The sequence below is a fragment of the Necator americanus genome, chromosome IV, assembly GCF_031761385.1.
Source record: "Necator americanus strain Aroian chromosome IV, whole genome shotgun sequence".
Lineage (NCBI taxonomy): Eukaryota > Metazoa > Nematoda > Chromadorea > Rhabditida > Ancylostomatidae > Necator > Necator americanus.
Window position 1 is genome coordinate 27,233,035 of NC_087374.1, and position 20,747 is coordinate 27,253,781.

A 20,747-nucleotide genomic window follows, 5' to 3' on the forward strand; every position below is an offset into this window, starting at 1 on the left:
GTTCATGGAGCTTATGCGAGGCAGATGATGTAGGGCTTTAATGGAGACTGATCACTATTCTCCAAAGCATTGAAATCACACAGTGAAGTTGATCCTGCAGTATTCCTGAAACATCAATTGGTCAACTACAAACAAGTCGGGACCTCGCACCGCCTACTGTCATATATCTCAGGCTTTAACAGTTCATTCGCAAGGAATGGGTTGAAGATTCTAGCTAGTTCAAAAAAACTCAACCTATTTTTCTCTATATAGAAAAATCCAGAGCGCTCTGTCCAAAAATAGCTTGATATTTAAAACAGGTGTAATGAATTCATTATGAGTTAATCATTTTTCGTTAAAATAAAGGGGAATATAGACCGAAGGTCTGAAAGGAGAAAGAAAACTCAGTAAGCAAATATAAACGGTGGAGTATGAACTTGTTTGTAACCTTGTATTTGCTTTTGTGTAATGTAACTAGCCTTACGTTCACACTACACTTCATTTCACATTCCAATTCCTTGATCTACAGTAATCCTATTTCCAGATGGTTATCGTAGGAGATGTTTCTACAATAAACAGCTACGTTTTTGGTGGTATATCAATTTGTCTTAATTCCTTTTTAATTCTGGTCATATGTTATCAATCAGTGGAAGTTATGGGCCCGTACAAATACATGATGATTGTTTCTGCAGTTCTGGACCTTCTATTTAGTGTTGTGTGCATTGTTGCAACCCCAGTGAGTTACTTTTTGAATATCTATTCCATGAGACTGCTTTGATCGGATATGCGGTTAACTTGTCTAAACAGTTGTCTCCCACGTCGTTCTTCTAGGAAAAAATTTTGGATTAATTCATTAATCTCTAGGAGTTACAAAGTAATCCATTCCAGATACCAGAGTTCGGTGTGTTCTCAGTAGTTATTATTGGGTTTACAGACGTTTGCTGCTATGGAAGAAATGTCTTCGCTGTTAATCGTTGAAGGCGGTGTATTTCTTCCTACGTTTTGGGCAATGTTGGCGTTGATTTTCTTTGTCTTCTTGCTGTGTCAAACCATTGCTACTCCACCGTGTCTTTTCGTTTTTCGATATCTTCAAATCTGCAAGTGAGTTGTGATCCTTTTACAAGTTGTGAATTTCACGGAGCACAGTTATTTCGTTACAGGGCAAAATTTATAGCGGAACATTACCGCTCCCTGCGATATCTACTAATTGTTCCCTTATTTATTTCAACTTCTACTTCTGCACTGATATGTCTTGCAGCATGGCCGTCACAGTCTGAAATTGCATACTTCAGAGAGATTGCAATCAACTTTGATATTCAACGGGATGCAACTTTCTTGGCTGCAACGTTAAAGGTAGGTTTCAAACGCTGTTACTAGAGAGTGAAGAGCAGTTGCAAGAGCCATTCGTGACCAGTGACAGATGAATCTGCCAGCTTTGCATAACGGTGTACTTGTACGGTGTATTTTCTGTTAGTTGCAAAAATTTCTTCTTCTTTAAACAATAAATGCTTTAGAGAATATTTACATAGAAGTTTTGGTAGAAATTAACTAGCAAAATTTTGGATTTTTACTGAACTCTTATACGCTGCACTTTAGGCGTGAGAAAAGTGCTTGTTGGGTTCTAAACTTTGGTGCCCGTCTTGTTCTCAGACAGATGCAAAATAATCAGAACAATCAAGTAGGGCCCCTTCTCTTGAGATCATTTTCGTTGTTGGATCTAAACAGAAATACGAAAGGAACATTATAGTGAATCCAAAAAAGCCGGAACGATAGACATGGATTTAAAGGCGGTGTAACACGGTTCTGACGCGGCGCAGAACCGACAGTGAAGTTGTAGAGTTCGGAGAGTAGTTTAAGAGACCCATCGTCGACCGCTCATCCTTGTATGCGGAGGGTACCCAAGGGTGGTGCATTGCAACTGAAATCGTCGCAATCAATTGCACTGCCTCCTTTTATAACGATTAGGAAAAGATGAGCGGAACCACGCTGAGTTACACAAGCTGCTGCCTGACGTCTACATTTTCGCCGTTGCTTCCGCACCACGTCAAAATCGTGATCCGTTTTCATTAAACCAGTCTTAGTGATCTTCCAAGGAAAGAATTGACAGCATCGGTTGTCTTGGCAGAACAGTCGTATTTTTGTTTTAACACTAGCGATCACGGTAAAATAGACAAGGTTTTCATAGTTCGCAACAGCGGAAGTCGAAATATTGTCGCCGGTTCCTATGTTCCTGCGTGATGCGCCCCTCCGACTGAACAAAGGAAATCAAAGACAGAGAGTGTTTTAATCAGAAAAAGGTACCTGCGTTGCTTGAGGAACGTTGCAAACATGCAGGCATGGTTAAATATCAAAGGCAGCTTTTGAGGCAGTTAGAATTAATCTTTTCGAGTTTCAAGCCAACATAGAATCTGGTAAACACATAATCAGGAAGCTTTCTCATTTTAAGGTAAGTTAAGTTGTTTTAGAATGACGAGGGTTTCGAAGATCCTTTTGATTATGCTCAAAGCAAAATTATGTTGGTAGCATCGATATACTTGATTGTCGTAATGGTTTCTGCATTGACGATTATGCTCTACTGCACAAAACGGATCTTGAAGGCAGCCCGAGAGAGTTTCAGCAAAAAGACTCGAAAATTACAAATGCAACTGCACAAAACACTAATAGCACAGGTAAAATAATTATAGCCTTCTTCCTTCCATCTTAATCCTCACCTTTCATTTTAGCAAACAAATAAATCATTGCCAGCCATTGCCTCACATTTATCCTTTTCAGTTCCTCATCCCATTTATATTCATACACATTCCATTCTATTTTTCTATAATTGCTCCACTATTCTCCTTTGGTACTGGGTCGCTTTCAAACTATTTACCATTTCTTTTCGCTTGGTGTCCGGCTATTAATCCTCTCGTTATAATATGTTTTATTAGCGACTACAGAGGAATTGTTCTGAGAAGGTTTCGAAAAGTGAAAAAAGAGCACTCGTCGACGAACGGTATTTCTCAGAATACCAGTCAGAAAGGTCTGTTCGGTTCTTCGAATGTCGTTCAACTTCGCTTTGAATACGCACCTGTCTGGTAGCATAAAATAGGATTTAGTCTGGAGTGAAAAAGTCGCCTCACGTCACTGTTGAACAGGATAATGGACGCTACCAAGGAGCAAAAGATGCCTCTTCACTAGTGCTTCGGCTGATGTAACAAATATTGGTTTGTTTCTACTTCATATTGTGGCTTCCCGTTATCACAGTCTAGGATTGTTCTGATTCGTTAATGCCACAATTGCTCTTCACCATCCCTTTAGATGTTTATCAGTGGACGAAATAAATTTGATTTTCTTAGTTTGAGGCTCATCTAAGACAACTAGAACATTTAAACAACTGCGAATCAGAGCTTTTAACTTCAAACAAATTTAATTTCAAGTATGTCTGAAGGATCACTGCACTCAAATTCAGGTTGGAGAGACAGAAGACATATCGGACTCTATTCAAAAAAGGGTTCATAGTAAACAGTCTGCAAAATTGTTCACCCGATTCCGTTCCTCATATCTGATTTTCATTTGATCTTGATATCTGATGAACTCACTGTACTTTGCGGGTTATATCTACTGTGATCACTGCCACATTTCATTCACTATTACTTAGTTTCGGGACAAAAGATAAAGGATAGTGTGTCTGGCAATAATCATTCCGCTTCGGATGCGCCCCCACGTTCACTTCAATTCAGAATCATTTGAGTTTTACAAACGTGTAACTAGCCTACACAATGACTGGCGGTGGCTAGCCGATGTGCCAAGTCAGCGTTTAATGCTCCCAAACAAGTCTGGTACCAATTTATCGACCGGAGGGATGAAAGGCTTGGTGAGCACTAGGGCGGATTCGATCCTAGTTTCGAGATAGCTACACGAAATACGACAAAGTTGTTTGAATATCACATCTATTCATGAAAGTCCATAATAAGTTATGTTCTGGTGGTTTATCAATTTCTCTAAATTCCTTTCTAACATCTTATTATGGTATTTAGAATTAGTAATTGGAGGTCAAAGAAATTAACAGTGAATTTCTTCAGTTTTTTAATTTTTTTTTAAAAGTGTTTTTTTAGATTTTTTTTTTTTTTTTTTTTTTTTTTTTTTTAAATTTTTTTTATATTTTTTTTTTTTTTTTTTTGGGGGTTTAGGGGGTGTTTTTTTAAAAAATTTTTTTTTTAATTTTTTTTATTTTTATTTAAATTTTTAGGGGGGGGTTGGTTGTTGGTGGGGGGGGAAGAAAAAGAAGGGGGGGAAAAAAGAGGGGGGGGGGGTTTTTTGCGAAAAAATTTTTCCACAAAAAACTTTTTTGGGGGAGGGGGGGGTGGGGGTTTTTTTTTGTTGGGGGGGGATTTTTTTAGGGGGGGTTTATTATTTAATTTTTTCCTTTTATCCTTTCTTTTGCCCAACCCCACCCCCCCCCCCCCCCCCCCCCCCCCCCCCCTTTCTGTTGGAAGGGGGGGTTTTAAAAGGGGGGGGGGGCGCTGGGAACCCCCCCGGGCTTTTTTTTTAATTAGGTTTTTTTTTTGGGGGGGGGGGCCCCCCGTTTTGTTTTTTTTTAAAAAAAAAAATTAACCTCCCCCCTAAAAAAAATCCGAAAAAAGGGGAAGCCCCAAAAAACCTTTTTTTTCCAAAAAAAGGGGGGGGGGGGGGGCGTTGGGAAATTACATTTTTTTTTTTTTTTTATTTTTTTTAAAAATTTTTTTACAAAAAATTTTCCCCCGGCAATTTTGGGGGGGGGGGGGGGGGCCGGGCCTAAAAAAAAGGTTTTTTTTGGGAGGGGTTTTGTGTTTTGGGCCCAACCGGGCCGGGTGGGGGGGTTTAAGGGGGTTTGGGGGAAAACCCCCTCCCTTTTTTTTATACTTTTGGGTTTTTAAAAGGTTTTTGAGAGTGGGAAGGGAGGGAGGAATTTTTGGGGGGGGTGGTTGGTGGATTTGGGGGGGGGGGTGGGGGGGGAGTTTACCAATTTTTTAAATTGTTTTAATAGATAAGGAAAAGTTTTCCCCCCCCCCCCCCCCCCCCCCCCTAGAAAAAGGGGGGGGGGAGGAGAGAATATTTTTATAACGGAGGTTTTTAAAGGTGTTTTGGAAGGGAAAAAAAAATTTTTTTGTGAAAAGGGGGGGGGGGTTTTTTTTGGTGGTTTTTTTTTTTTCTTCTTTTTTTGGGGGGAAAAGTTTTTTTTTTTTTGAAGCAAAAAAAAGAAAAAAAAATTATAACGAATGAAAGGAAGGGGGGAGGAGAAAAGTACTACGAAAAAAAAAAAAGAAGACACAGTTCAGAACCGGGAGGGGGGGGGTTTTGGCCCAAGTGGAAGAGATGCTGGGGCCCGCACGTCCAGTGAAGACGGGCCATCTAAGTATCTAAGTAAGTAAAATAGTCGCTCGTTTCCTGAAACTTTCACCTTTAATACGCATTTTATCACATTTTATCGTTGAATGTGCTTCTACATCAGACAAGCTGATTTCGAACAATTTCCAGTAATTTCTCTCTGGAAATTTTCTGAGTGGTTCTCCAATGTCGTGAGAATGGGTTGAAACTCTGAAGCTAAAATTTACAACCCAAAGTACTTTCGTCTGGGAATTCCTGGTGAGATAATCTCACATTTGTGCATCACACAGCTTACGTAAATGCAGTGTCTTATAACATTGACCAGTCTGAACGTCCAGCTAAAGCCAGAGTTCAGACTTTCTGTGGTGCTCGTTTCGCTCGCCTTCACTGATCAATGAAAATTAATAGTAGTGGCATTTTCGGTGAAATTAGAGTTGTGTTCTTCTAACAACGCTTTCTTTGAACTTCAGCTTCAAACACTCTTCCTATACTTGTACAATATAGACACAATTCGAAAGTATTACTCGAAGTATTGGTTTTTCTCCTGTTTTTCCCAAACAGTTATCGCAGAACGACGTCTTAACATGAAATGACCTCGACGACATCATCGTTCTGATAAAGATAAGTTCCACATCAAATCATGTAAATTGTTGGCTACTATTTAAGCAACCGGTTTCCTTTTTTTCGGTTTTCCGGTTTTTCCACCTTATGAGGAAAAGATGTTACCAACCTGAGGCAAACGTGCAAGCAAGTAGGCCCACGGAGGAGTCCTAGATGTGAAAAGCAACGCGCGCAGTGGCCAGGGCTATAAAACGGTTGCACCATCTCATTCACCTTTTCGGACATGCACACGAGTTAATTGCGCAGCACTACTGCACCATGGCTATGGGTCTCACAGTAAAATTGATAATGTTAATTAACGCGGGTCTTACAACATGGCTAATTCCATGCCGTGGGACCTGCTTCACCCCATTTTGCCCCTTTTCGATGCCAGCGTACAAATTCGACGCTGTGGGACCCGTCTCCCGGGGAACGATAAAGAGGGTCCCGGCGGATTCTCCGCGAATGTCTCCGAGGCATAACGTGCCCAATGGATATGCCGGCGGACAAGCGAACGTACCTCGACGAGGTCACGCTCCAGTCGTTCATGAAGACGCAGACAACCGTATTAGATGCTCTTCTAGCCACAGAGACGCAGAAAACTGCGCAGTTACAAGGAAATATGCAAAGAAGAGTGGTGTGAGCTGTCGAAATTACCGAATAAGTCGAAGAATAATAGTGTTAGATAGAAGTACATGGGATTCGCATGGTGTTCTAATAAAGAAAGGGAATGAGTTTGCCTTTATATCTTTCCTTCAGAAAGTCTAGAAATCTTACCAAATTTGAACTCTTTTTCTTCCTGTAAGTTCCAAGAAGTCAGAGATGCAGAAGTTCAGGAATAAATTAGGCTAAAAAGAACTTGGGAGTTACAGGATAACGATAATTCTCATTACCGCTACTTTTGAGAGCTGGAATATTACGTTTCAAAGGAAATTTTTATGCACGTAATTTGAAGCTATCAGATACATCCTTATCTCATATTTCACGTGAGGATTTCTCCTGCTTCTGGTACGATTACAAAATTGAGATCACCTCACGTCACAGAATTGCAGTGAATGTGTCTGATTCTCAAAGACAATTTAGTATATAGTAAATTATATCCTAGCCGTCGATGCAGCGTATGATTAGCGGTAGATGAGCAGAGTCAGTTATTTAGGTGCCAACGAAAGTGAATCTCTTTAGGACACGCACCATCGCTAATTGCTCTGACGACGCATGATTGGGGCATGCTGGAAATTCCGCCGGGACCCTCTTTACACGCACCCTCCCCCGTCTCCCTTCCTTTCTTGAATACGTGAGCTAAGGACGGATGCGACGATTCTAAAGATACCACCGATGACAAAAACATTAAAACCTAATATGCTGCTACATGCTAGCGACGAGATCCTTAAGGTCGCGAACATCCTGTTCTCATTTTTCTTTCGCTAGGTGAACCACTTCAGCAAATGGATAGAAGTGTTCCCGTTATGCATAGCAGTCAGGCCAAGCTGGAGATACCTAAATATGTAGATTTGAACCTGCTAGTTGAGTTGTAATTGTCTAGTAAAATAAAGAAATTTCGTATCTTTGTTTATGGACCACTCGTAGGCAAGATTATTATTCAAAAAAAAACTAAAAATAAACTTTTATGACCTGGCAACTAATTTTACTACGGAAACATCGAAACACAGTTGTGATATTCGCCTGCAGTTCAAACGTGCTCCTTATGCCTTGGGCTAATTCGGCTGTCCGAACCCTGATATTTCGATAACTGGAATGCGCTCTGTATGGGAGAGTAGATGTCATAAGAGGATCCTTCACCTTCTGGAGTAGGAGAACGACATGTTGGACTTTTTTCCGCCACAAAAAAAGGCAGCGCCAGTTTTCTCTGACAATAAATTGGGTTCCGGTTTTAGTAAAGTTTGTAGTTTTTTTTTGTTCGTAAGATTCTTTAACTCAGACAAAGTGTGTTCCATTTTTTATCCTTTTTTTTTCTGGTGCACTATTGGTATATGTCAATAAATAAATTAATTAATTAATAAGCAAACATTTTCTGTGCCTATTACTCAAACTACAACAGGCGAGAATATTTGACTACTGGACTAAAGAGCAGAAATCTGATGAAAATCCTCAGAATCGAGAATTTAAAGAAAAGAATCAATCAAAACATGAGTGAAGATTATGATGTTTCAAGCGTAGCGAAAGGCAACTGGAATTACTGGATCGCCAGTTAGAAAAAATTCCAAAGGTGCGGATCCCATCACTTAGTCCACAAAATGATTTTTTTACGATGAGTTAATGTTAAAGTTGTGAAGGCGTTTTTCGCGATAACAAAATCACTTATATTTCTGGAATGTACCGGAGTCGCTTTGAATATTTTCTCCTAGTACACTCAGAATATTCTAAGATTTCTTTTCTTTTGTCAGCCATCAGTCTCAAATTGTACACGAAAACTGGATATTCTTGGTTTTGATGCGAAACGAAAAAAGTGGATTTATCGAACATCGTGGAACCATAAGAACCTGTTAATAAAAACATCTACGTTCACTAGTGGCCTATGTAATTTCGTTGAATTGGAGTGTGGATGGAATAGAGATCATTTTTCACTCACTCTTCTTCATTTTCCCAAAATTTCGCATCTCATTTATTGCAGCATGACACATCCGCACTTGATCGGCTCTTCAAACAAGAGTTAAACAACAACGACAACACTTACTAAGATCAACCCTTGGTCAAACCATAGACCTTTTATAGGGGCTTTGAATTTTGAAAAAGAAGTAATTAAATGGAGTGGAAAATTGGAATAGAGAAATAAAAATTCAAACTCCGAAGATTACAGAATTGCTGAAAAGGTTCTATGAGCTAAACGATTTTTGAGCGCTGTCTCTTAAATCATAATAATTTTTTTTCGTTCGTTTTTCGTTAAATTTTCGCAAAGTGCGCATGCTAGCTACTTTAACGTTTAATTCTTCATTTCCACACGATTTTTTTGCAGCAGTCCACAAGACTTCATAATAAAATTCTTCGACAAAATTTGGTTTTTAAAAATTTCATTGAAGGCAGTCTCGCTTCCAGACTAATGCTCCGGAGCTGTACAACAGCTGCCGCATTAAATATGAGTGAATTACGGGACTCCTGCTAGAATTGTCCCAAAAACTATTTCAAGTATTATTATTGTAGTGAATGACACAAGTACCGCTACCGATCTGGGCCAAATGCAACAATACCGTAGTAACCGGTTGTAAACCACGTAAACCGAACCTGGTGACGAACAACATGAAAATGTCAGAAATGATAATGAAGTTATAGCTGGCCACAGCTCTGTCTGCAATCGACCGAAGTGGAAGCATTATCGGCATTTTTTTGCGCTGAATAATTCCGTTACTATCATCCATCATGTGACATCCTAATCCGCCATCCAAATACCATTCCTGGAATGACATGTGCGTGCACAAGTTTCCAAGTAGCATGTACTGTATCTGTGTTTGTTTGTTTGTTTGTTTGTTTGTTTTAAATAGGTTTAGATCATCCTAGAACTATTATACTTAGTGAAAAGGCAAGCAATCACAAAGCAATAATGGAATTCAACCAGCAGTGTAACGAATCTTATGTGATCTTTGATTTCGCTGCCATCTCACGAGTAGACGATATTGAAGTGACAGCATGCGTTTTCCACAGCCTTTTAATGTCTGCCACCGAACTCGCACTGTACACTTCTGGTTTTCTTTATCTTTGATAGAGCAGCTGAAATAAACAGTTCCGGGTTTTTAAAAATGATGATCAACTTTAAGTTATCTTCTCTTTCTGGATTTGTTTTTCACGATTCTTTTTCTTATCAGTTTTTTTGGAGTTTAATTTGTTATTTTGCGTTGGATGACATTTCCTGCGAAGAAACATCCGTGTGGTTGGATATAACAAGAAAGCAAACAGTAGCCTTGTAGCTATGACTACGTAAATTATGGAAAAAAGAAATAAATGAATAAATTCTCGCGAAGAAACCTTTACTGAAAAGTAGTGTCTGTTTCCAAAGAAGCGTATTATAAAAGTTTTCGACCTTTGAATGTCTGCCGCTGGGTCTTTGCTGCTGAGTAGGCCTCCGTTGATTTCCGATCGCTCGCTCATGGAGGCGGTGCGTGAGCAAAGCTGGGGCGTTCTAACGTGAGTCCAAATAATGATGCTTCTTTCTAGGTCCTTTTAAGGATGATTAGGGGGAATTGAACGTGATCAAGTTCATATTCGTAACATCTTCCAAACATAACAAATTTTGCCTTCAGGTTTCGTCTTCTCTTCTGCTTTAAGGAGAATGTAAGCGTGAAATGGCAAAAAAGTGGTGCAGAAGAGCTTAGATTAGTAGTATTTTCCACGGAAGCCAACGAAGAATGATCGCAAGAATGTGTAGGAACGATCTGCCTCAATATTAATGATTTGGTTCCAAACTACGCAAAATTACCTTTTTGAATGTACAACTACAAATTTTTTTAGTCAGTGTTTTATGTTATCAGCCCTAATTTTTTGCAAAATTCTAGTGGAATTCACACTGAGCACTGCTTTATGGTGATCAACTCAGCGACTACATTCTAGAAAATAAAACCAAAATTATTAAATTACTAGCCTCTTAAAACTTTTCTTTCTTTTTTATTGTCCTTTTTTAAATTGAGACTAACAAATCCCCTTCAGATTGAACCTGCGTGAGCAGAGATCACTAGAAATGGGCTCCCAAAGCGATACGTTCAGCTGAAGACAATGGTAATGTGATGATCTTCCATGATTTCCCGGGAATTTTTTTTGGACTTGGAAAATTCATCAAATCTTTTCACGATTAATCCTACCACAATTGACGCAACGCAATTGTAGTTCTTAATTAATTGGGGTGAATGCTGACGTTAAACATCCTTTGCTGCGTTTGCCGCCGGCAATCGCACCTTCTTTCGCAAGGGTACCACTATTGATTTATTCCTCGGTTCTGCATCCGCAAAGAAAACTCGAATTGTCGCATAAAAGCGGAACAGAAGCTAGTTACCACGGAGATTTCGAGGATTTGTCTGTTAGAGCACTCGGTAGAGCTTGGCATCTTCAGTGACAATATTAACTGTCCTTTCCTTTCCGTTTTTCTTATTCATTTTGTTCCTTCTCCATTATTTAGTTTTATTTCTTCATCTTTTCATTTTTTGATTCTTTGTTTTTCGATCTTGGTATACACAAATTGAAAATCGGTAAATCATTTTTCTCTGTTATTTTTAAACTCGACACTTAAGTTATTTAGTTGTTTTCTACTTGTTGTAAGTGGTAAAAGCTGCCACAAATAATCGAAAAAGAAAATATTTTCAAAAAATATGGGATACCTATACTAGGAAAAGATAGCCGTTGATAAATCTCGGTGGAATTAAGAATTATAAACGAATTCTCATGTCCGTTTCCAAACTTTATAGCACTTATGATTATCTACTTTTATTTATTTCTTAGAAATTAAACTGATCTGGTTAATTTAATTTGTTCGCACTTAGTTTTCATACGATCAATTTAATCGAGTAAACGATTTCCAATTCTAAATATTTGGTTTCGTGACGTTTTTTCTTTTGCTCAACGATATTCCTTTTTTTGAATATAGAGAAGAACTGTAAGAAATGGAATGCTAAGGTAAATTCACTCCTTTTTTAATTTCCTGCACCAGTAGCCATTCGTTTGCTGTACGTTGACATTGCATCTTTAATTTCTCTGCTTTTATTATATTCTTCTAAGTTTCTGTTGACAATAATAGAATTATTTGATTTTAACTTCTATGAAAAAGAATTCACTACTTATATCTTTAAATTTTTGGAGGAAATTGCAACTTTCTCTTTATTTTGATCCTTTTCGTCTCTTCTCTTGACTGTGATTCTAGCTTCACGTCTATTTTCGCGTATTTCCTCGTGTTTGTTTGTTTTTTGGTCCTTCATTTTGCAGCTTCCACTAACCATTTTGTTTCATCTCTGTGTTTTTGCTTCCATCTTTATGGTTGCCTTTTTGTTCATTTTGTGTTGCTCTTTTCATCACATAATCGCTAACATGAACTTATGAACCCCTTTCTCCTGGTTTGTTCTCTCCGAGTTGCACCGAATCTTCCAATGCTTTTATGGACTACTATTTATTACTACTATCTATGGCTATTTTCCTGCTTTTAAAAGCGTTTTAGAGGGGGGAGGAACTCTGAGATTCGGAAAAAAAAACTATGGCATTTGCGAAAATCCAAAGCAAATCTTTCACTCTGTTTAATTTACACACCAATCATATTATATATGCCATAGAAAGCGGGGGGGGAGTGTGGTGTAGCGGTTAGAGGTTCCGATTCCTGCACGATCGATCGGAGGTTCGAATACGCCCTAGTGCTCCCCAAGCCTTTCATTCCTCCTGTGTCGACAAATTAAAACCAGACTTTCCTGGGAGGATAAAAGCACTGACTTGACACATCGGCTATCCACCGCAAGTCATTGTATAGGCCAGATACACGTTCGTAAACCTCAAACGATTCTGAATTGAAGTGAACGTGGGGGCGCATCCCAAGTGGATTGATTAACGCCAGAAACTTTAACTTTATCCTTTAGGAAGCGGTAAAAAAGGGGAACGGTAACGCAAAACAACTTTGACGCACCAGTCGTTCATAAAGACGCAAACAACCGTCTTAGGTGCTCTAGAGACGCCATAGAGACGCAAAGAATTACACAGTTATAGGTAAATATGTGAAGAAGAATCGTGGAAGTTGTCGAAATTACTGAATAGATTAAAAACGATCTGATTAATAATACACGATATTTCCTATGGTGGTCTACTAAGAAAGAAATAGCGAATTTTACACAGTTTTACCCTCAGAAAGTGTAAAAATTTTATCAAATGAACACTTTTTTAAGCACCTCAGAAATACAGAAGGTCCCTCTGTCTGGTAATAAATTAGGGTACAGAAAGGTTGAAACTTATAGGATAATGATAATTCTCGTTTTCGTTACTTCTGAAAGCTGGAATGTTTCCGGATTTTAACGAAAATTTTTGTGTAGGTAATTTGAAACTACTAGGTGCATCTTTCTCTCACACTTCCTGTGAAGTTTTCTTTTGTTTCTGACAGGGTTACAGATTTGAGATCAACTCACATCACAAAATGTTTTCCAGTGAATGTGTTTGATTCTCCAAAACAATTTAGTAGCTGGTGAGTTACATCCTATGCAGCGTATGATTAGCAGTAGGTGAAGAGAGCCAGCTATTTAGGTAGCAAGAAAGGTGAATTTCTTCGGGTCATGCACCATCGCTAATTGCTCTGCCGAGGCATGTTCGGGTCATGCTCGAAAGTCCGTCGGGACCCTTTTCACATGAATCCACTAAAAACAACATTTTTTTAGGTACATGAAGTGTGGGTTTGGTTCGCTTTTGTCATTGTTTGATCGGCGAACTATTTGCTTTCGAACATACTGTCTCGAATTTGAAATTCAATTATATCGAGCGTGTCCAAATAAAGTGGTGCGAGTAGAGTGCAATCCTCGCGTGTCGGTTCATCATTCCACCGTTTTTTAATACTCGTGACTAACTAAACTAACGTAACTGTTGCTGTTATCAAATTTTCTAATAATCGTTAAGAGGCTGCGTGACTTACAAGTAGCATTGCTCTTTTCAGTTCTACGTAAAATGTGTACAATATACATATAAATTGACATATTGATCTGCATGTTCGCAAAAACACGTTTTTGCATTCCTACAACTTTTTGCTCTCTCCGAACCTTTATTTCCAGAGGAATGATCACTTTTTCGATACTTACACTCATATAACTTCGATTCAGTAGTCTATTCAATGAGATACAAACGCCAAAGAAAGAAAAACTTCGGTACTTCGGAAAATAATACCTATACTTTCTGAAGAGTGCAATATCTTTTGTAATGTTTGAATGTAATAATGTATATGATATAATATTTGTAAAGAATGCATAAGACGTCCAACATTACAGAAGATTGCGTAATTTTTGATAGGTTTCGGGTGGAGAGGATCTGAAGTTGGATTAGCTCCAACTTCTTTCGTTCTTCGCCTATCCGGGCGTATAAGATGGACGAAAATATTTCAATGAAATGGAAAAGTGCATCTCTTCAGAAGATTAAGGCAGCTAAGGTATTGGGCCTAAAAACTCTCCAAACATGGAAATACTAACGGTTACACAACTCTGAAAACTAAAAAAAAGGATCTGGACTCTTAGAGATGGTCTGTCTGTACTAATTCAATACAAAAAATCAATCTATGGGTTAGTATTAACAGAACCCCTTTAAGAATCCGGTAAATGCAGACTTTTCATTCTTTCACTAGCATGAATCCACCAGTTGTTTAGTAACCATCAGTAATACCGTCGTGTCGGGAGAGTTCCCATGCCCACTGCTCTACAGAGCAAATACACTGGTGTGCAAAACTTACGGATAAAAATAACCTTCGCATGATGTGTCACCGCCAAGTGACATAGCAAAATGAAACTTGGACCATACATCGAAAGAAGTGCTACAGTATAGCACAGAAGGTAACTTAAAGAAACACGCAATGAGACGAACAGAAATGTCACTTTTATTTAAAGACAACAACTACACTAAGGTCACTGCGATTTAAGATGGTCTCCTGGACATTAAGGAAAGAGCTACATGGTTCTCAGTAGAGTGTTTGATCACCGCGTTCGGTAAAGCAGCGTGCTCCCATACTGGCCACAAGGTTGGTTAGAACTCCTTGTGGTAGATCTCGTGTTGCGGAGCGAGCCAGATTTGGCGCAGTGGTCACGCTGACCTCACGCCATGTAACGTCCAGTTTCTGTGCACGGCCGAGAGTCAACGGACAACGTACTCTCACACCTTCATTTTCATTTTCACAGAATTGTTAATATTTTATATTGCTTAATCTATTAAGTCTTAAGTTTTAAGTTTTCCAGAGCAGTGCTCATTTATGGCGCAGTGAATCAGTTTACATCCTACACCGAAGTTCAAATTTATGTTCAAATCAACAAAGTAGCCGCCGCGTGGAACAGTTGTCCGCCCATCAACTGCTGCGGGCAACTGATCCTCTTTTTCAATTGATCACCGTCAAATTTTGTGATGTATTCTTGTTTGTCAAAGGATTCAGAGATTATTCTACATAGCTGCACAAAATCCACCTTTCTAAATTTCCTCTTCATGCTATTTCTTCGTACTTTGTATTATGCAGTTATTAAAGGAATCACCTCACGAATCTGAGGTGGTACGGATTTCAGGTGGAGTATTCGTATACGGGATCGTAGATTGAGGAGAGGGGGTGATTCCGTCCATTTCTTCCTAATTGCCGTAAAAATCGTCCATCGTCCCGGAAGATACGGCTTCGAGCGTTCCGGGGCGCTACTTTCTACAACGGGTTCGATTGGGGCGCGCCAGCCTTGTGCACGCGCCACATCTTCCGGGCCGTTTTTTACGGCAGTTAGGAAGAACTGGACGGAATCACTCACCTCTCCATAATCTACGATCCAGTATACGAATACTCCACCTGAAATCGACCACCTCAGATTCGTAGGGTAATGCCTTCAAGCATCAAAATTTCTATTCAGCTCTCTCGATGACGTCATCGTCGAAGTTTGAACTGATCTGTATAGTCCTGCTTGGACTAGGCCATATGTTTGTGTTCATAGGAAATGACGCACAGGTGGGTCGCCGACGGGCAGCAGACTCCCAGACACTTCCCTGCGTCTTTACTCTACAGCAAAAAATAACCGCAGTTCTATGGAGGGCAGTGTTTCATCGTTTTGCAGACATTTCTCGTCGAATCTGTGACACATTCTGTAAATGCTCGTCAGCCTGATCGAATAGGCGCACATGCAGGATATTATGGGTGAGTTCTTATAAAAATCGAGAAATATTAAAATTCCAGTAGGTGGCAAAAAAAAGCAATAAGGACCAAGCGACTCGGATCTTCAACAACTGTGCTGCAGCAGAGTGGGCGTGGCAATATCTAGTCTGCGGCACACTTTTCGTGCTTTGGTGATCCAGTAATGCAACATAGTTTTGGAGAATAAACAATCAGTCTCAAGAAAATATTGGGATCAGCAAAACATAATGCATTTTTTTAGGCAAGCAGTATGTTTTGTTGCTTTCATGTTTGGCTGTCTGTTCACGCCATCCATACTGCCCGTGCTCTCTGCGAAATGGACTTTATTTTTTGGTTCACTATGTTTCACTATTTATCATACTAGTTTCTTTTATTTGAACAGCTACTTGTACTATTTCTGCTGCACATTAGTGGGAACAGGATTTGCGCGTACGTTCCCCTTGTTCACGGACACATATTTTTGGGATGCGATCGATATATTGATTATTCTCATCTTCAGTCTTCTATACTGGTTATGGTTCATATATGACTGCACATTCGACGAGAAGAACTATCGAACAGAACTCAGCTATAATGTGGTCTATCGGGAACTTTTGGTAATTATTACAGTAGCTGAGCTTTTTTAAAGATATCACCCCATGAATCTGACGTGATATGAATTTCCGACGGTCAAAGACTACATGGGATCGTAGATTGCAGAAACGGATGGGAACCCGCTCACTTCTTCCTCATCGCCGTAAAAAACGGTCCGAAAGATGAGTTCTACTGGAGCGCCAGCCTTGTGCACACACTGCATCTTCCGGACCGTTAGCAAGAAATGAACGGAATCACCCACCTCTCCATAATCTACGATTCCGTATAGGCATACGGCCCACCTGAAACCCGTACCACCCCAGATTCGTGGGGCGATCCCTTTAAGTTATCAGTCTTTTTCAACTGTGCTCATTTTAGTCTGTTTTTCTCGGCAGCACTTCTAGTGATCATTCTGCACTTCAACGATTCAGCAAATTCTTCCGCTGACATCTCGAACTCCACGATGCACAGCGTACAGCCTGCAAGTTCGCGTGAATTCACTGACAGTGATATTGCATTAATGTATGGAGCATTTGCTGCGGTTACTGTATGTTCAAATATTATCTTCGCCCTAATCCCTGCCCGAGATATCGATGACTGTATTGAAGGAGGGAAACCGAAGCGATTGCTATCATTCACTGAGGAAATGAGTGAGTAACTCCTCAATTGTAGGAAGATTTTTTTTTCGAGATTCTATCGTGAGACTTATGTTCGAAAATAAAAAATAGTATAAGATTGCTTTGTTTTCGAACAGTAGTGTAAGAGATTTTATCGACAGGAAGATTTTTTCTCCAGAAGTGATGCTATCCTCTTTCGTCAATCCAAACATCCTACTCCTCACTCCTCTATTCTTTCACATCGGTGTCGTAACCGCATTCTGGTTGGCGGTCTATCCGACTACATTCCTATTCACGCAGTCGTTTACCGTTTATACTTATTTGCCGGCGTATTACAGCGCCTTCGCTGGCTTAGGAGAAATTGCAAGTACGTTTTTTTTTCTATTTTCGAATCTGATATCTATTTTATCTCATAATTTTTAACTCGAAAATATCTACTAATTTTTTGTGACCCACACTGCCTCGTTTTCAAGACAGTTACTAATTTTGAATGGGTCAACAAAAATGAAAGGAGCGCGTTTTTCTCTGTGAAGTGAAGAAAGTCTAAACTCTAAGAAAGTGTGACTAACGTACCGCTGTCAATTTTTTCAATAACCCAAATGTTATTCTCATTTGTCAACAATATTATTTCTTAATTGTCTTTCGTGCTCCTAGTGAGCGAAGTTTTTCGAACTCTGCATTTTTACGTGATGTGTGTTAGAGATGTCGTCAAAATAAATCGAACTAGTAAGGAGTACACATAGGAGAGTCAAAACGACATGCACCACTGTGTAGTTGCGTAAGCAGTTGCGCTCAAAGCGCTTAGGATCGAGTGAGGACCCCTGCAACCGCAGTTCACTGCTGCTGTTCGCAACGGTCCCACCTTGATTCCATGGGATTCCATCGCAAGCTGCAGCAATGAACTGTGCGCTCTAACGCACCGCTTCGAGCGCGACCACTTACGCAACTGCACCGTGCTTCATATCGCTCTTACCCAACTAAATAACGACAACTAGATCCAAACTTAGGACAAGAATCAGTGGGAGGCGTCAATTATTGTCAATGATGGGCTTACTCTCCTTACTTTGGTGCAATAAGGTGTCCACCTACCATGAGTCGCTTCACTGTCAATCAGTGCCTATTATGTGCACAGCAAAGGCTTATACTATGATCTTCTCTGATCTGATCCAGTTTTCTCTTTTTCTCCTCGAACCAGTCAGATGTACATGAAATTTCCTAATGATATGTGCTCCTGACTAATTCGGTTTATTTGACGATGCCTCTAACATTTCGATTTATGGATGCTTCAGTGGGTGTCATCATCACGTATGGTTCCCGTCTAGTCAAGGATTTCGGTTTGTCACCGACTATGTCCCTCTCCTCAGCAACCACAATTGTGGCTCTAGGCACTATAGCCGCATCTGTCCCTCAATGGGCGACGATCACACCGACAAATGAACCAGCATGGTTAATACAACCAAGGTAAATAATCCTTTGTAATTTTAAGAAAAAAAAAACCTAGCGTCCTAAGAATTTTGCAGTATCTGGCTGACACTTCTGGTTGGATTCACCTTCGGAATGATTGATTCAGCGACGAATACTGTGCGAAACGTAGCATGCGCTTTAGCGATGCCTGAGGCTCGAGCGCAAGCGTTCGCCATCTCGAAATTCTATCAGGTAGGAACAACAGGGCAACTCTTTCACCACTACTCCGTTGTCAGTTTTCTACCACAAGAATATTCGTTCAATCTAATTCTGAATTATAGCTAAGAAATGCGCAATTTTGCTGATCACTTCTTCGCTTCCAACGCTTGTTTGCCCAAGCGGCCACGACGCGGCCGCAACGCACCCGCGGCCCATCCGCGACGGGTGATGCAACTCCTGTCTTTAACACGCTCTTAATCCGTCCTCCGCACTGATTCCACTCCAATAAAACCCTGTCGCTGTTACTCAAGCGAAAATGAGTAGAACCTTGTATGTGGACGAATTCTCAAAAATACCCTAAATATTGAAAGAACTTTTTATGTTTTGTCCTGCTTGTCGCTGAATTTCCGCATACGATGCTCCAAAGGCACAAAATTATATTTTAAAGCTGCTATCGTGGCGCAACTTCCTTTCCGCTTCACAGCCACTTTTTCCTCTAGGGAGTATGTAACGCAGTCGGGTAAGAGGTCCGAGTGTGAGTGCACGATCGATCGATTGTTCTAAACTGTTCTGGTACCGACCAACCCTTGCATCCTTCCGAAGTCAATAAATTAGTACCAGGCTGGTCTGGGAGGATAAAAACACTAACTTGATACATCGGCTTGCTCTAACAAGCTAGTGAATAGGCTAGACACGCCTCCGTAAATCTCAAACGATTCCGAATTGAAGTGGATGCGTTGGTGCATCACAAGCGGATTGATCAACGGCAGGCACTTTACATATAGTAGGGTCAAAACGACGACGAAGCACGGAGCAGTTGCGTAAGCGGTTGCGCTCGAAGCGGTGCGGTGAGGCGTAGCGGTTAGAATCGACCAAGGACCCCTGCTACCACCGTTCATTGCTGCAATTCGAGATGGTCCCAACTCGATTCCAACCGCTATCTCCGCTACGCCGCTTCGAGTGCAAACGCTTACGTAACTGCACCTTGCTTTTTGTCGGTTTGACCCTACTATGCATTACATCCTTCTCTCCATTCAAATTATTTTCACTCATTTTCTCAATACATCTCGTTTCAGGCGTTCGCCAGTGCGCTTTCAATGGTGCTCAGCTCTCGGATGTCCATCTATCATCACGTGGAACTCCTTATTCTCACCACTATAATCTCAACTTTAGCTCTTGTTTGGGTCCAGAGACGAATTAACAGCAAAACAAGCAGCACGCTTGCATCGCCATCTTCAATAAAACTGCGAAATACAAATATAAGTGAAGCTAATTAGTCCTTGTTCGATTCAAAATACAAATTTTTTCTCCGCTTGTAAGACGCCACTCAAACGGTTGATTCCGAACATCTCGATCAAAAATTAAAAACGAACGAAATTCTTCAAAAAAAGCCGTGATCTTGCGATATGCGAACGGACCTGAGAGCTCATTGATCTAATGAGATGGATGTGGGTATGAAACGATGCGTGGTATTTATTTATTAATTTATGGAATAAATGTTGTTTGAATTACGAGTAAGTAGGCCAAAAATTATACGGTAGACATAATTTTGAAAATAATTCTTAAGAACTAAACGAGAAAAATTCGAAAGCAGACTGCGGATAGAAGTTTAACCTCTACTTTATGTACTGCATTTTCTGACACATTGTTGTTTTCTTTAACTTTACAACTGAACGCCTCAGGTTTCCAATGGTTCGGGTACTGAAAAGCAATTTTCTCGAGGATATCTCCACTTTTTTCTTTGTTGTGGGGAATGAAAAAAGACTCTTGCTGTCCAGGATCCATTGCGGTTCTGCCAAGAGCCAACGACATAGAGAAGTAGTAAATAGTTACATCCACGCGGAATCCGCAACATCGGCAACGCCAAGGCACAACGATGCTTGTTTTTTCGGAAACCAGGATGCGTTCGTGAGGCATTGAAAGGATATATCAAATTTCTTCCAGGACGAGCGACAACGCCGAAACGTTAGCCGTAATAAATTTTGTTAACAATCTTGGCTGTCGCTTAAATTCGACTATCAACAAGTTGACATAGAGAGCTTTTCTCAGAAAATGACCACACTATGCCTGAGAACCCTTTGTAAGCTGCATGCTCAGATCCTGCGACCTCGTTCGAGCATTTGTGGGAGCCCTTTTGTTGACTAAAACAAAAACCTGTAAATAGGATAAAATAAAAGTTGCCAAGG

At 40.1% G+C, this 20,747-nt stretch overlaps 2 protein-coding genes across 3 annotated transcripts; both read left to right on the forward strand.

Moving 5' to 3' along the window:
- Window positions 1-634: 634 nt before the first annotated feature.
- Window positions 635-3,173, forward strand: RB195_002872 (uncharacterized protein; the record flags this gene model as incomplete). Its single annotated transcript, XM_013442418.2, has 5 exons — window positions 635-715; window positions 914-1,080; window positions 1,140-1,332; window positions 2,445-2,648; window positions 3,075-3,173. 5 exons carry the CDS (start codon window positions 635-637, stop codon window positions 3,171-3,173), a joined length of 744 nt encoding a protein of 247 aa, XP_013297872.2.
- Window positions 3,174-13,047: 9,874 nt separating this feature from the next.
- RB195_002873 (uncharacterized protein) lies at window positions 13,048-19,838 on the forward strand (the record flags this gene model as incomplete). 2 transcript variants are annotated; one of them, XM_064200322.1, is made up of 11 exons in its annotated part: window positions 13,048-13,081; window positions 13,141-13,152; window positions 15,471-15,565; window positions 15,672-15,751; window positions 15,990-16,177; window positions 16,248-16,344; window positions 16,700-16,971; window positions 17,117-17,305; window positions 18,228-18,399; window positions 18,459-18,594; window positions 19,638-19,838. In XM_064200322.1, the coding sequence occupies 11 exons, from the start codon at window positions 13,048-13,050 to the stop codon at window positions 19,836-19,838; spliced, it is 1,476 nt and encodes a 491-aa protein (XP_064056202.1). The 2 variants fall into 2 exon arrangements, with proteins under 2 accessions (XP_064056202.1, XP_064056203.1); XM_064200321.1 differs by lacking the exons at window positions 13,048-13,081; window positions 13,141-13,152 and having other exon boundaries at window positions 15,479-15,565.
- Between the last annotated feature and the right edge of the window lie 909 nt (window positions 19,839-20,747).